Source organism: Heterodontus francisci, chromosome 2, assembly GCF_036365525.1.
Source record: "Heterodontus francisci isolate sHetFra1 chromosome 2, sHetFra1.hap1, whole genome shotgun sequence".
Lineage (NCBI taxonomy): Eukaryota > Metazoa > Chordata > Chondrichthyes > Heterodontiformes > Heterodontidae > Heterodontus > Heterodontus francisci.
Genome location: NC_090372.1, coordinates 214,634,564 through 214,649,196, shown reverse-complemented (window position 1 = coordinate 214,649,196; position 14,633 = coordinate 214,634,564). Strand labels below are relative to the sequence as shown.

At 42.6% G+C, this 14,633-nt stretch overlaps 1 protein-coding gene across 1 annotated transcript in view; it reads left to right on the top strand.

Annotated features, from left to right (window-relative positions):
- Positions 1–14,633, top strand: part of LOC137350994 (myosin-7B-like) — a 237,743-nt gene that overhangs the window by 53,990 nt on the left and 169,120 nt on the right. Inside the window, exons 5-12 of the mRNA XM_068015735.1 lie at positions 36–63; positions 2,507–2,603; positions 6,826–6,831; positions 7,839–7,931; positions 8,801–8,864; positions 9,414–9,512; positions 10,073–10,176; positions 11,192–11,330. Coding sequence (XP_067871836.1) covers positions 36–63; positions 2,507–2,603; positions 6,826–6,831; positions 7,839–7,931; positions 8,801–8,864; positions 9,414–9,512; positions 10,073–10,176; positions 11,192–11,330 — 630 coding nt within the window. The remainder of the gene's footprint in view (positions 1–35; positions 64–2,506; positions 2,604–6,825; positions 6,832–7,838; positions 7,932–8,800; positions 8,865–9,413; positions 9,513–10,072; positions 10,177–11,191; positions 11,331–14,633) is intronic.

Below are 14,633 nucleotides of genomic sequence, written 5' to 3'. Positions count from 1 at the left end.
GAAGTTGTCTGAATCAATGTTATTCTTGATTTCAGATCGTGAGAACCAGTCAATGCTGATCACGTGAGTAACCCTAAGAAACCTGTTTCATTGATACATTAACCTCAGTACAGAGAAAGTCTTCCATTCGGAATAGTCTCTGGGAGCAGAGTCAGGTGCCCACATAGAATTAGGTCCGATTCATTCTTCTAAATTCATCCTGTTTCTTACTGTCCAATAGACATCACACCCCATTTAATCTACTTTTTAACAATCAGAGGTGTTGAGTGTTCTGGGATGGTTACAGTGTAGGGTTGGGTACCAATAGAATATATTTTAGTGGAGGAACACAATAAGGATAATATTCCTCTGTACAATGAATTCATAATCATAAAATTGGGTACTGTAGTAATGTGTGCTATATGCAAATGAGCTCTCTGTGGGGAATGAGTTCTGTGGGGAATGTGCTCCATGGAGAATGAGCTCTCTGTGGGGAATGAGTTCTGTGGGGAATGAGCTCCATGGAGAATGAGCTCTCTGTGGGGAATGAGCACCATGGAGAATGAGATCTCTGTGGGGAATGAGCTCTCTGTGGGGAATGAGATCTCTACGGGGAATGAGATTTCTGTGGGGTATGAGATCTCGGTGGGGAATGAGCTCTACGGGAATGAGATCTCTGTGGGGAATGAGCTCCAAGGGGGAATGAGATCTCTGTGGGGAATGAGATCTCTGTGGGGAATGAGTTCTGTGGGGAATGAGCTCCATGGAGAATGAGCTCTCTGTGGGGAATGAGCACCATGGAGAATGAGATCTCTGTGGGGAATGAGCTCTCTGTGGGGAATGAGATCTCTACGGGGAATGAGATTTCTGTGGGGTATGAGATCTCTGTGGGGAATGAGCTCTACGGGAATGAGATCTCTGTGGGGAATGAGCTCCAAGGGGGAATGAGATCTCTGTGGGGAATGAGATCTCTGTGGGGAATGAGATCGATGGAAATGAGATCACCGTGGGGAATGAGTTCTATGGGGAATGAGCTCTCTGTGGGGAACGAGCTCCATGGAGAATGAGATCTCTGTGGGGAATGAGCTCTCTGTGGGGAATGAGATTTCTGTGGGGTATGAGATCTCTGTGGGGAATGAGCTCTACGGGAATGAGATCTCTGTGGGGAGTGAGTTCTATGGGGAATGAGATCTCTGTGGGGAATGAGTTCCATGGGGAATGAGATCTCTGTGGGGAATGAGCACCATGGAGAATGAGATCTCTGTGGGGAATGAGCTCTCTGTGGGGAATGAGATCTGTGGGGAATGAGCTCCATGGAGAATGAGCTCTCTGTGGGGAATGAGCACCATGGAGAATGAGATCTCTGTGGGGAATGAGCTCTCTGTGGGGAATGAGATCTCTACGGGGAATGAGATTTCTGTGGGGTATGAGATCTCTGTGGGGAATGAGCTCTACGGGAATGAGATCGCTGTGGGGAATGAGCTCTATGGGGAATGAGATCTCTGTGGGGAATGAGATCTATGGAAATGAGATCACCATGGGGAATGAGTTCTATGGGGAATGAGCTCTCTGTGGGGAACGAGCTCCATGGAGAATGAGATCTCTGTGGGGAATGAGCTCTCTGTGGGGAATGAGATTTCTGTGAGGTATGAGATCTCTACGGGGAATGAGCTCTACGGGAATGAGATCTCTGTGGGGAATGAGTTCTATGGGGAATGAGATCTCTGTGGGGAATGAGTTCCATGGGGAATGAGATCTCTGTGGGGAATGAGATCTCTGTGGGGAATGAGCACCATGGAGAATGAGATCTCTGTGGGGAATGAGCTCTCTGTGGGGAATGAGCTCCATGGAGAATGAGCTCTCTGTGGGGAATGAGCACCATGGAGAATGAGATCTCTGTGGGGAATGAGCTCTCTGTGGGGAATGAGATCTCTACGGGGAATGAGATTTGTGTGGGGTATGAGATCTCTGTGGGGAATGAGCTCTACGGGAATGAGATCTCTGTGGGGAATGAGCTCTATGGGGAATGAGATCTCTGTGGGGAATGAGATCTATGGAAATGAGATCACCATGGGGAATGAGTTCTATGGGGAATGAGCTCTCTGTGGGGAACGAGCTCCATGGAGAATGAGATCTCTGTGGGGAATGAGCTCTCTGTGGGGAATGAGATTTCTGTGAGGTATGAGATCTCTGTGGGGAATGAGCTCTACGGGAATGAGATCTCTGTGGGAAATGAGTTCTATGGGGAATGAGATCTCTGTGGGGAATGAGTTCCATGGGGAATGAGATCTCTGTGGGGAATGAGATCTCTGTGGGGAATGAGCTCTATGGAAATGAGATCACCGTGGGGAATGAGTTCTATGGGGAATGAGCTCTCTGTGGGGAACGAGCTCCATGGGGAATGAGATCTCTGTGGGGAATGAGCTCAATGGGGAATGAGCTCTATGGGGAATAAGCTCTACGGGAATGAGATCTCTGTGGGGAATGTGATCTGATTCCATGCTTTTTCATCTAATTTATTTCACAGCGGTGAGTCTGGTGCCGGGAAAACAGTGAACACCAAGAGAGTGATCCAATATTTTGCCATTCTTGCAGCTCAAGGAGATGTATCAGTCAAGAAGACGGTAAGCAGCTGTTACAATCCTGCTCATGACTCTGATTACACTGAACCATTTACCATTCTAATTGCCATATTATAAGAAGGACATAGAAGCTCTGGAGAAGATACAAAGAAGATTTACATGGACGATATCAGAACTGAAAGGTTAAATTTATCAGAAAAGATTGAACAGGCTGGGGCTCTTTCTTCTAGAACAGAGAAGGCTGAGGGGTGACCTGATAGAGGTCTTTAAGATTATGAAAGGGTTTGATAGGGTAGACATGGAGAAAACGTTTCCTTTTGTGGGGAGACCTAAACTGAAGGCCATAAATTTACAATAGTCACTGATAAATTCAACAAGGAATTCATGAGAAACTTCTTCATCCAGAGAGTGGTGAGAATGTGGATCTTGGCTATCACAAGGAGTATTTGAAGTGATGTAATGTATAGAAACATTTAATGGGAAGCTAGATTACCACATAAGCGAGAAAGGAGTAGAAGGATATGTTGATAGGGTTAGATGAAGTAGAGTGGGAGGGAGTCTCATGTGGACCATTAACATGGGTCTAGACCTATTGAGAAGAATGGCCAGTGTCTGTGCTGAACATTCTGTGTACATTGCTGGTTTCTTGCCGAATGATGTATGGCACAGTGAATCACAGGCTGTTTTACTGCCTCATGGGACTGGCTGACAGAATACAAGCTTTCAAGGCTATTGATAGTTCTGTCTGTTTCTCAGTGTTTTCTTTCTAGCCCAGCCTCCCCTCCAGGTGATAAGCTTCACACTGTGACCCACAAGGAGGTTTGTTAAAGCGGGGATTCAAACTCCTACTCCCTGGAATGGGATCCTGGGACTTTCCTTCTGCCAAACCAGAAGTCAGTTGCTCTATTGATGCAATCCCCAAACCTGTGAGAGGAATCTCAAACCTGCTGGGACATTACTCTCATCTTGTTGTCCCAGGGAAGTTGTAATATTGTACTCTGACTGGAGTGATTAATGTGTAATTTATGTTCAATGAGTTAGATGTTTATCTAACATTAATCACATGATCTCCTCACTGAGACAAATAGGAAGTGATTGCATTAGGAGACATTTATTATGAATTTCCTTCTGATTTGAGAATAATTCTGTTTTTTCTATTTAACAGTCACATGGGGCTGTTACAGAAAAAGTGGTAAGTACTCCGATTATTTTGCTAATGTATAGATGACTAGAAGTGAAATAGAGACACATGGAATCTTAACTCCCAAAGATGGGTGGGTCAGGGTCATGTCTAAAGTTAAAATGCAAAAAATATGGAACAGGAATCAAATCTGTCCAGAACCCACCCACTTCCAGTTTTAACGGAGACAGGGCAAGGGACGGATGATCAATTCATTCACAGGAAGCAGGTTGATAATTGAGATATTATAATGAGGCTCCCTCTCTTCATTTTAACAGTCCTTCTATTTTTTTTATCATGTTTCCCAAGCCTTGGTAAAATTGGCAGCTGAAAGAAGGCCAGAAGGGCTGAATCTACCAGGCAAGTGCCTTTACATCACTGCTCATGGGCCAGGAGGAGCAGGAGTCAACCACGCCCACAATCTGCCCACTCCCACAATTACCAACAGACCTGACAGTCATCAGATCCCCCTGGATCACCATTGGATTTCCAGCCACCAACAGGTCCCCCGACACCTCTCTCACTCCCCCGATATGCTAAATGGGAACTAAATATTCCAGGATGCTTGACTTTTAGATGAGATAGGCAAAAGGGAAAAGGAGGAGGAGTAGTTCTGATAATAAATAATAGAATAAAGACAGTAGAGAGAAATGATCTTAACTTAAGAAATTAAGATGTAGAATCAGTTTGGGTGGAGCTAAGAAACAGCAAGGGGCAGGAAAATTATTTGTAGCCCCTCCTAACAGTAGTTGTTGTGTAGGGTAGAGTATAAAGCAGGAAATTAGAGGCACATGTGATGAGGGTAATACAGTCATCATGTAGAACTTTCATCGTCATACAGACTGGGGAAACTAAATTTGCAGTAATACGTGGAGGACGAGTTCATGGAATGTACCTAAGATAATTTTTTAGATCAGTACATTGAGGAACCAACCAAGGGAACAGGCTATTTAAATCTAGTATTTTGCAATGAGAAAGAGTTAATTAACCTTGTAATAAAGGGGCCTCGAGGGAAGAGTATTATTACAGAATTTTACATTGTGTTTAAAAGTGATTTAGTTAAGTCCCAAACTAAGGTCTTAAATCTGAACAAAACAAGCTATGTAGGTGTAAGGGGCATGTTGGGTAAGGTAATTTGGGAAAACTACATTAAATGATATGTTGGTAGACAAGCAATGGAAAACATTTAAAACATCAATGCATAATTTGCAACAAATATACATTCTATTAAGGAATAAAAATCCCATGGGAAAAATGGTCCAATCATCAATGGTCCAAGCAAGAAAAGTTAAAGGTAGTCTTGGATTAAAGGAAGGGGCTTATACTGTTGCCAAAAGAGTAGGAAGACTGGGAATTGTGAGGATTTTAGAATTCAGTAAGGAATGACCAAGACATTTATAAGAAAACAGAAAAAAGAATATGAGTAAACTGGCAAAAGACATAAAAACAAATTGTAAAAATTCCATAGCTACCTTCGAAAACGTTGCTGTAACTGTTCAATAGCTGATCAAATTTCTTGGTCATCTCAACTTGGAAATCATGCTTCCGGTCTAACATCAGCTTACAAAGCCAGTCTTTGCCCATATCAGTTGTTGACATATCCTACGACAACAATGGGCAACTTGAGGGACTTGCCCTTATATTGAACATTGTAGTCCATTTGTCCGCACATTTCTAGCACCTCACTAGACTCGGTTTTCAACTGAACTTTGCTCTCAGTTAGAGGTATGTCACTGAATTCACTCTTGTATGAATCTCTATTCATAATGGAGCACACTGCAGCCATATTGATTTACATGTTGATGTACTGTCAATTGAACAACACCTTTCTACAAAGTCTCTGTCACTTGAGTGATTACTAGGGGCATAAATGCTGCACATCCCTAGCTTCTCTACACTTGGGCAATCTGGATTCATTCAAAAGATTGCGAACTCCACCCTTGTGACGTTGCTGTTTTCCCATTACCACTGGAATGAGTTCCTTTTTCTGCTTTGGCCTTCACTCAGCAAGCAATTGCAATATGGCCTTTCTTGCTTGCGCCATGTGATTATCCTTAAAGTGATAACAAGACACTAAACCACTATCACCAGCACTCTTCAGACTAAGTCTTTCCACTTTAGGCTTGACAGAAGCCTTCGGACTGTGGATAGAAGCTGTAATAGTCACTGGCATAGGACAAAATTCCCAAGCATTCTTTGATACCATCTCTGTAGAAAGAGCAATCTTACACGCTAGCTCAAATGTAAGATTTTGTGTGCTTATTAACTTTGATTGGATTCTTTCATCCACCAGTACACACACAAATCTGTCTCGTAATGTACAGTCCAAGAACATGCCAAAGTTACAATGTGATGCTAAATTCTTCGGTGCCACAATGTACTCACCAACTGTTTCACTACTTTTCTGATTTCTGATTCTTGATTCCAAATTTGTAGCTTTCTGCTATCTCTAGTGGTTTAGGGTTGAAATGGTCCTCCAACTTGGTGATGATTGTTTTGAATGGCACATCTTTTGTCTTGTTGGGAGCAAGGTTTGTTAGTGTGCCATACACTTCCGGGCCAATCCCTGTTCGTAACATTGCTTTCTTGCACTCAAGAATTGCCTTATTCTGAGTCGTGACCTCTTCAGTTTCACCTTCAAATTCCAAAATGTTATTAGCTCTGAAAAACATGTCCATTCTTTCAATATACAAACTGAATGGTTCTCGAGCCCTCTCGTATGTTCCTTCTGATGTATCCCATGTGTTATAACCAACCACTCAAGACAAAGCCCCTAATCAAAATATATAATTCTGATTGTAGTGGGAGCAATGCGCTGTCAAATCAGTCCCGCAACTCTACAGATCGCCTAACATATCACTTTAAACTTTCCAAATTAAAGAAAACTACAGCCAAATTGATCATCCATCAACTCCCGAATGAGGCTAAGCAAACCAGGTATCCTTAGATCAACAAATTAACTGTTTAATTAGAAAATCTAAATTCTTAAACACTACTAAGACATAAACAACATTTAAAATAGAAAAATTAGTGACCTTGCAGATTTATGCTTCTGCCAAAGTGGAATCTTCCACTGTGGAACAGTCCAAGGTTGCTTGATGTCCTCACAGCCGTCCGATGGGGAAAAAAATGTTCTTCAACAGTAGGACAGTCAGTAGTCTATTTCAACAATCAACAACTTGCAGACACTTTTCAATGAATAAATTTGGCTTTAGAATTGTTTTGAGGAGTGAAAAAGTGAGCAGTCTAAAATTCACCTTCCTTCAGTTTAAATTATCAGAGATCTCTGTTCCATCCATGCTGGTCCAGCTGTCTGTCTTAGAACAGTCTGTTTCAAAATAAAAAGCCAGTTCAAACAGTTAAGAGCACCAATGTGTCTCTGAGTGGTTGTATCCAAGGGCAACCAGAATTCACATTTGAAGCTGGCTGGTACTTCCACTCTGAGTGGCTATATCCTGGGGCAACCTTGCTCACAGTCCCTGGAGCTTGTTGCCTTAAACCAGTACTGATCCTTTTACAGCCTTAAAGATACACCAAAAACTTTCCGGAAAAGAAAAAAACGACAGGATCATAACAACAGCTATATTGTTCCTTTTCCAAATTCAACAGTGACACAGTAAACACTTCACTGCGGCTGTCCATAACAGTGATTCAGATTCTCATGCATGCATACTGTAAGTGCGAGGCAGATGAGATTCAACACGAGTGTTCACATTGAAATATCTTGATAAGTCAGCCTAGATAGAACAAACTCACCCAAACCAGTCCAGTCAGTGGTTGGAAATGTCCTCTTAGTCAGATGAGAGATTTTAATCAGATGCACATTAGGATCCTATGGCAGCCCATTCAACTAAGGAGACAGTTTCAGACACTTTCTGACACAATCAGTGAATATCCTAGTTTTCCCTCTCTTTTCCTGGGGTTGTAGTCTTCTTCTTAGATGCCAGTTCCAAGAGTGTAGTGACAGGGCCTAGGCTGCTCCAAACCGCCTTGCAGGAGCATGACGGCATGACAGTGGGGATGGTGAGTCACTGCCAGGTGACCCAAATCATTACACACTTGGTTATCTTATTATTTTGTATTTGTACATTCCGCAGGGGACCCTAGAGGATCAGATCATTGAGGCTAACCCAGCTATGGAAGCCTTCGGAAATGCAAAGACTATTCGGAATGACAACTCTTCCAGATTCGTGAGTGGAAACATTCCCTGTTTGATGTTTCTATCTCCTATCCCTGAGCTTGCCACAACTTATTTTGCTGCCCATTTTTAAAAATTCCTCCTTCTCCTTCAAATCCTGGACAAACATATAGACGGGGTTCCTGCCAATCTCCAGCTAAAGTTAATGCAGTTGATTGAACGAAGCCCTGAGGGAATTCCTGCCAATTAAATCCAAAGATTAGCATTGAAGATGAGAAACCAATGAAAAAAAGGGTAGTAAGATAGTTCATAATTATTTTAAAAAGTTGTACAATTATCTTGAACTAGATCAGTTCCAGGATCCTCTCTATGACATCTGTCAGGGTTTGACATTTTTGATAAGAATTTATCCTCAAGTTGGCAGTCTAACAGGTTGTGAATGTAATGAACTAGGAACTGTGTTAATACCAATACAAAATTCCTTCACTTAGGGCCCTGGCATCCTTCACAGATCTAGGCAGCTTAATGTTAGGAAGCACTTCTTCACACAGAGGGTAGTGGAAATCTGGAGCTCTCCCCCAACATGCTGTTAAGGCTGGGAGTCAATTTCAAAATGAAGATTGATGGACTTTGGTTCAGTAAGGGTTACAGAACCAGCAGAAATGGACGGAGTTCAAATACAGATCAACCATAATCTAAATGAACAGCAGAACAAGCTCGAGGGGCTGAATGGCCTCCTACAGTTCTATCCTCCTATGAAAACTTTTAACCCATTGGTTTGGGTTGTGTTGGAGCACAGGTCTGAGGTTAAAAAGTCACTGCACTAACTAACTAAATTAACTCTGTCCACCTTCCGTTATTCTGATGTGTTTTTGTCTATGAACAGCATTACTTATTGTCAAATATCTACACTGGTTTCAGGGCAAGTACATAAGGATCCATTTTGGTCACACGGGCAAGCTGTCATCTGCTGACATTGACACATGTACGTATCTGTAATGAATTATTCTCAGTAAGTTAGGAGTGAGTGATCATCAGTCAATCTCAAAGCAAACTGTATCTCATATAAATCTAACATCAGGAAAGCTAAAGAGGATGGTGAAACTGAATTCTCACAGCAGGAAGACTTGTCAAATCCTTAAGGAAATGGATGGCATGCTAGAGAGCAAAAAAGTCTTTTGAGTGGGGTGGAAATATTCAAGGGACTCGGGAAATGGCAGATACATTGTGTGAATTCTTCAAAGGTGAAGACAGCAAGGAAATTTTGGAGAAGGAATGTAGAAGATGGGTTATGAAGGTACGAAAGGAATTCAGAAAACAAAATTCATCTTGAGCCAGAGCACAAAATGGGTGATGAGGGCAGAAGCTCAAAGTGGGGGTCAGGGGAGAGAATGTCCCCATTAACTGAGGGAATGAGGAGAGAGAGAGTGTGTCAGCATTAACTAAAGAGGGATCTGAATACTAGTTGCATTGTGTTGAAGAATAGTGGCAGCTTTCAGCCATAATGTTAATCGTTATTTCCTGATGTCCTCAGACTTGCTGGAAAAATCCCGTGTAATATTCCAGCAGCCCAGTGAGCGGAGCTATCACATTTACTATCAGATTCTGTCCGGAAGGAAAAAGGAACTTCAAGGTAAATAACAGAATAACTGTGAGATCAACAGTTAAGATTTTGTAGCCACACATATTTTTAGTTGAATAATATAACCGTCTGTCATCCTCATGTCCATGGCCTCGGCCCCTCTCTAGCTCTGTAACCTCCTCCAACCCTATAACCCATCGAGAACCCTGCCTTCCTCCTCTAGTGCATCTCCTGCCTCCTTTGCTGTACCATTGGTGGCTGTGTCTTCAGCTGTCCAGGCCCCACCCTCTGGAGTCACCTCTCTGCCTCTCTCTTCTCCTTTACGATGCTGCTTAAAACCTACCTCTCTGACCAAATATGACCTAATGTATCCATTTTTGACTCTATGTCAACTTATGTCTGATTACATTATTGGGAAGCACCTAGGCATGTGTTACTGCAACAAATGCAAGTTGTCAATAAAGTGGCAGGCTTTCTAACCCATTGGGTGCCACCCCCTCAGGCAAGACTGGGTCACAGCACAAGTAGAAAGTAACTGAAAATAAATAAGGGACAATTAACATCACCAAAATAAGAGCAAGAATCACACTCATTCCACCTTCCTATTCCAGATATCCTCATGGTTTCCACCAACCCCCATGACTATCACTGCTGTTCACAAGGTGTAGTAACAGTGGACAAACTCAACGATGGCACCGAGTTAATGGCGACTGACGTAAGTATGCTTTGATCAAATTTCATGTCCCCTTTATCTCCGCTCGTCTATTGAAGTTACCCTGATGTGCAAGAGCCACTGTGGCAGTTGAAATCCACTGTATAGGTTTTGCTGTCATTTTCGGCCCTGAAATGTGCCCAGTCTACCTCAACTTACCCTGGAATGTATCCCAAAAATTTGAGCAACAGCTGAAACTAGCTGTTTCACACTGCTACTATGCAGTAACAACACGTGTGGTGTTCGCCGCTAACAGGCTGCTGCCGTCAAGCCAAAAAGACGTCCTGCCTATCACACAAATGAGTAATGTGATATATGAATTTCAATGCCAGTGTGATGCTAAGTATGTAGGCCGTACTTCCCAAAGACTGGTGAATCATATCAAATAACATGTCCCTTCTGCTGTTCGCAATGTGCAAGGTACAGGCTGTACCCAACCAGGCCATGCATGCAAAACTCAAAACACAGTGTCCAACATTAGATGCGATTCCACGATTGGACAACATTTGCTAAATAATCCTCAGTGTGCTAAGAATTACGCTGACAACCAATTTAAGATTGTCAGTAGGGCTCGCAGTGTGGCGCATTTGCGTGTACCAGAGGCTACATATATTAATACACAGGGCCTTGTTCTTTACAGACATAAAGAACATGTACAAACATTGCGCCTGTTACAGCAAAAAAAAATAAGTGACAGCCATTCGCTGGTTCATTCCTCAGGGCAATGCCTTGACCAATCAGAGTCAAGCTGCCTGGTTTAAATTTCAAACAAAGTAGTTCTTAAATATTTGTGCGTTCCACCCTGACTATCAGAGAGCCAGGTCACTCTGTGCTGTGTTGGCCCAATTCCATTCCTGCCATTCATTTGCATATGACTCACCTATTCTGCCGAGCCCCTGGGAAGTCTCTACGGACACCCCAGGGATCCACAGAACCCAGTTTGAGAAACACTGAACTAAAAGGTAAATGTGAAAATAGAAACCTGCGCTTGAATTAATCTTGTTTGATTTTCTGTCAGCACGCTATGGACATCTTGGGCTTTTCTACAGAAGAGAAGTACAACTGCTACAAAATGGTGGGGGTGATCATGCATTTTGGGAATATGAAATTCAAGAAGAAGGCCTGGGAGGACCAGGCAGAAATAGACGGAACGGAAAGTGAGTGAATTACATAACCACGGCCTGGCATTGATCAAAAAACAGATGAGCTGCTGGCCTGCCCCTATTTCTAAAATAGTCTCCTGTTCATATGACAACTCAAGGGCACGGTATATAGACCAGAGTGGCTGCATCATTCATCTTTTAAACACTGTGGGGAGGGGTCCTGTCACATGAGCAGTACCTCCAAATAAACAACTTTGACTAAATAGCACACAGACTGGAAGCTCCCACAAATGGGATTCAGATGAAATTCAGCTCCTTATCATCAGGAGCTGAGTCTTAATGAAAGCTTTTTTTCCTGGTGCAGGTAATAATCTCTAATCAGTCCATGGAGTAGAGGAGTACTGGGACATCACCATCTGAATGGCAAGCAAGGAACATAGGAACAGGAGTGAGCCATTCAGCCCCTCGAGACTGTTCCTGATTACTACTACCCATTGTGTCAGAACCTGCTTCCAGATTTCACTCCTGAATGCTTAGCTCTAATTTTAAGATAAGACAAACTTCCATTTCAGTTCATTAGATTCCAATTTGTAACTCACTCCCGGGTATCCATTATTCCATATAAAAAAAACCCCTAACCCCACGATTAGATTCCAGTCTCTAACTCACTCCCGGGTATCCATTATTCTATACAGAAACACACCTAACACCTCGATTAGATTCCAGTCTGTAACACACTCCCGGGTATCCATTATTCTATATATAAACCAATGAAACCCCTCTATTAGATTCCAGTCTGTAACACTCTCCCGGGTATCCATTATTCTATATATAAACCCTCCCAAACCACACGATTAGATTCCAGTCTGTAACTCATTCCCGGGTATCTATTATTCTATGTATAAACCCTCCCAAACCACACGATTAGATTCCAGTCGGTAACTCATTCCCGGGTATCTATTATTCTATGTATAAACCCCACCTAACATCTCGATTAGATTCCAGTCTGCAACACTCTCCCGGGTATCCATCATTCTATGTATAAACTCCCCCAAACCCCTCGATTAGATTCCAGTCTGCAACTCACTCCCGGGTATCCATTAATCTACAAATAAACCACTGACAACCCTTGATTAGATTCCAGTCTGTAACTCACTCCCGGGTATCCATTATTCTACTTATAAACCACAGAAACCCCTCGATTAGATTCCAGTCTGTAACTCACTCCCGGGTATCCATTATTCTATATATAAACCCCCCCGAACACCTCGATTAGATTCCAGTCTGTAGCACTCTCCCGGATATCCATCATTCTATATAGAAACTCCCCCAAACCCCTCGATTAGATTTCAGCCTGGAACTCACTCCCAGGTATCCATTATTCTATATATAAACCACTGAAACCCCTCGATTAGATTCCAGTCTGTAACACTCTCCCAGGTATCCATTATTCTATATATAAACCCCCCCAAACCCCACGATTAGATTCCAGTCTGTAATTCATTCCTGGGTATCCATTATTCTATATATAAACACCCCGAACCCCTCGATTAGATTCCAGTCTGTAACTCACTCCCGGGTATCCATTATTCTATATAGAAACTCCCCCAAACCCCTCGATTAGATTCCAGTCTGTAACTCACTCCCGGGTATCCATTATTCCATATATAAACCACTGAAACCCCTCGATTAGATTCCAGTCTGGAACTCACTCCCAGGTATCCATTATTCTATATATAAACCACTGAAACCCCTCGATTAGATTCCAGTCTGTAACACTCTCCCGGGTATCCATTATTCTATATAGAAACTCCCCCAAACCCCTCGATTAGATTTCAGCCTGGAACTCACTCCCAGGTATCCATTATTCTATATATAAACCACTGAAACCCCTCGATTAGATTCCAGTCTGTAACACTCTCCCGGGTATCCATTATTCTATATATAAACCCCCCCAAACCCCACGATTAGATTCCAGTCTGTAATTCATTCCTGGGTATCCATTATTCTATATATAAACACCCCGAACCCCTCGATTAGATTCCAGTCTGTAACTCACTCCCGGGTATCCATTATCCTATATATAAACCACTGAAACCCCTCGATTAGATTCCAGTCTGTAACTCACTCCCGGGTATCCATTATTCCATATATAAACCACTGAAACCCCTCGATTAGATTCCAGTCTGAAACACACTCCTGGGTATCCATTATTCTATATATAAACTCCCCCAAACCCCTCGATTAGATTCCAGTCTGTAACTCACTCCCGGGTATCCATTATTCCATATATAAACCACTGAAACCCCTCGAATAGATTCCAGTCTGTAACTCACTCCCGGGTATCCATTATTCTATATATAAACCACTGAAACCCCTCGATTAGATTCCAGTCTGTAACACACTCCTGGGTATCCATTATTCTATATAGAAATTCCCCAAACCCCTCGAATAGATTCCAGTCTGTAGCACACTCTCGGGTATCCATTATTCATCATATAAACTCACCCTAACCCCTCGATTAGATTCCAGTCTGTAACTCACTCCCGGGTATCCATTATCCTATATATAAACCACTGAAACCCCTCGATTAGATTCCAGTCTGTAACTCACTCCCGGGTATCCATTATTCTATATATAAACCACTGAAACCCCTCGATTAGATTCCAGTCTGTAACTCACTCCCGGGTATCCATTATTCTATATATAAACCACTGAAACCCCTCGATTAGATTCCAGTCTGTAACTCACTCCCGGGTATCCATTATTCTATTGATAAACACCCCGAACCCCTCGATTAGATTTCAGTCTGTAACTCACTCCCGGGTATCCATTATTCTTTATTTAAACCACTGAAGCCCCTCGATTAGATTCCAGTCAGTTACTCACTCCCGGGTATCCATTATTCCATATATAAACCCCCCCGAACCCCTCGATGAGATTCCAGTCTGTAACTCACTCCCAGGTATCCATTATTCTATATATAAACCAATGAAACCCCTCGATGAGATTCCAGTCTGTAACTCACTCCCGGATATCCATCATTCGAAATAGAAACTCCCCCAAACCCCTCGATTAGATTTCAGCCTGGAACTCACTCCCAGCTATCCATTATTCTATATATAAACCACTGAAACCCCTCGATTAGATTCCAGTCTGTAACACTCTCCCGGGTATCCATTATTCTATATATAAACCCCCCCAAACCCCACGATTAGATTCCAGTCTGTAATTCATTCCTGGGTATCCATTATTCTATATATAAACCACTGAAACCCCTCGATTAGATTCCAGTCTGTAACTCACTCCCGGGTATCCATTATCCTATATATAAACCACTGAAACCCCTCGATTAGA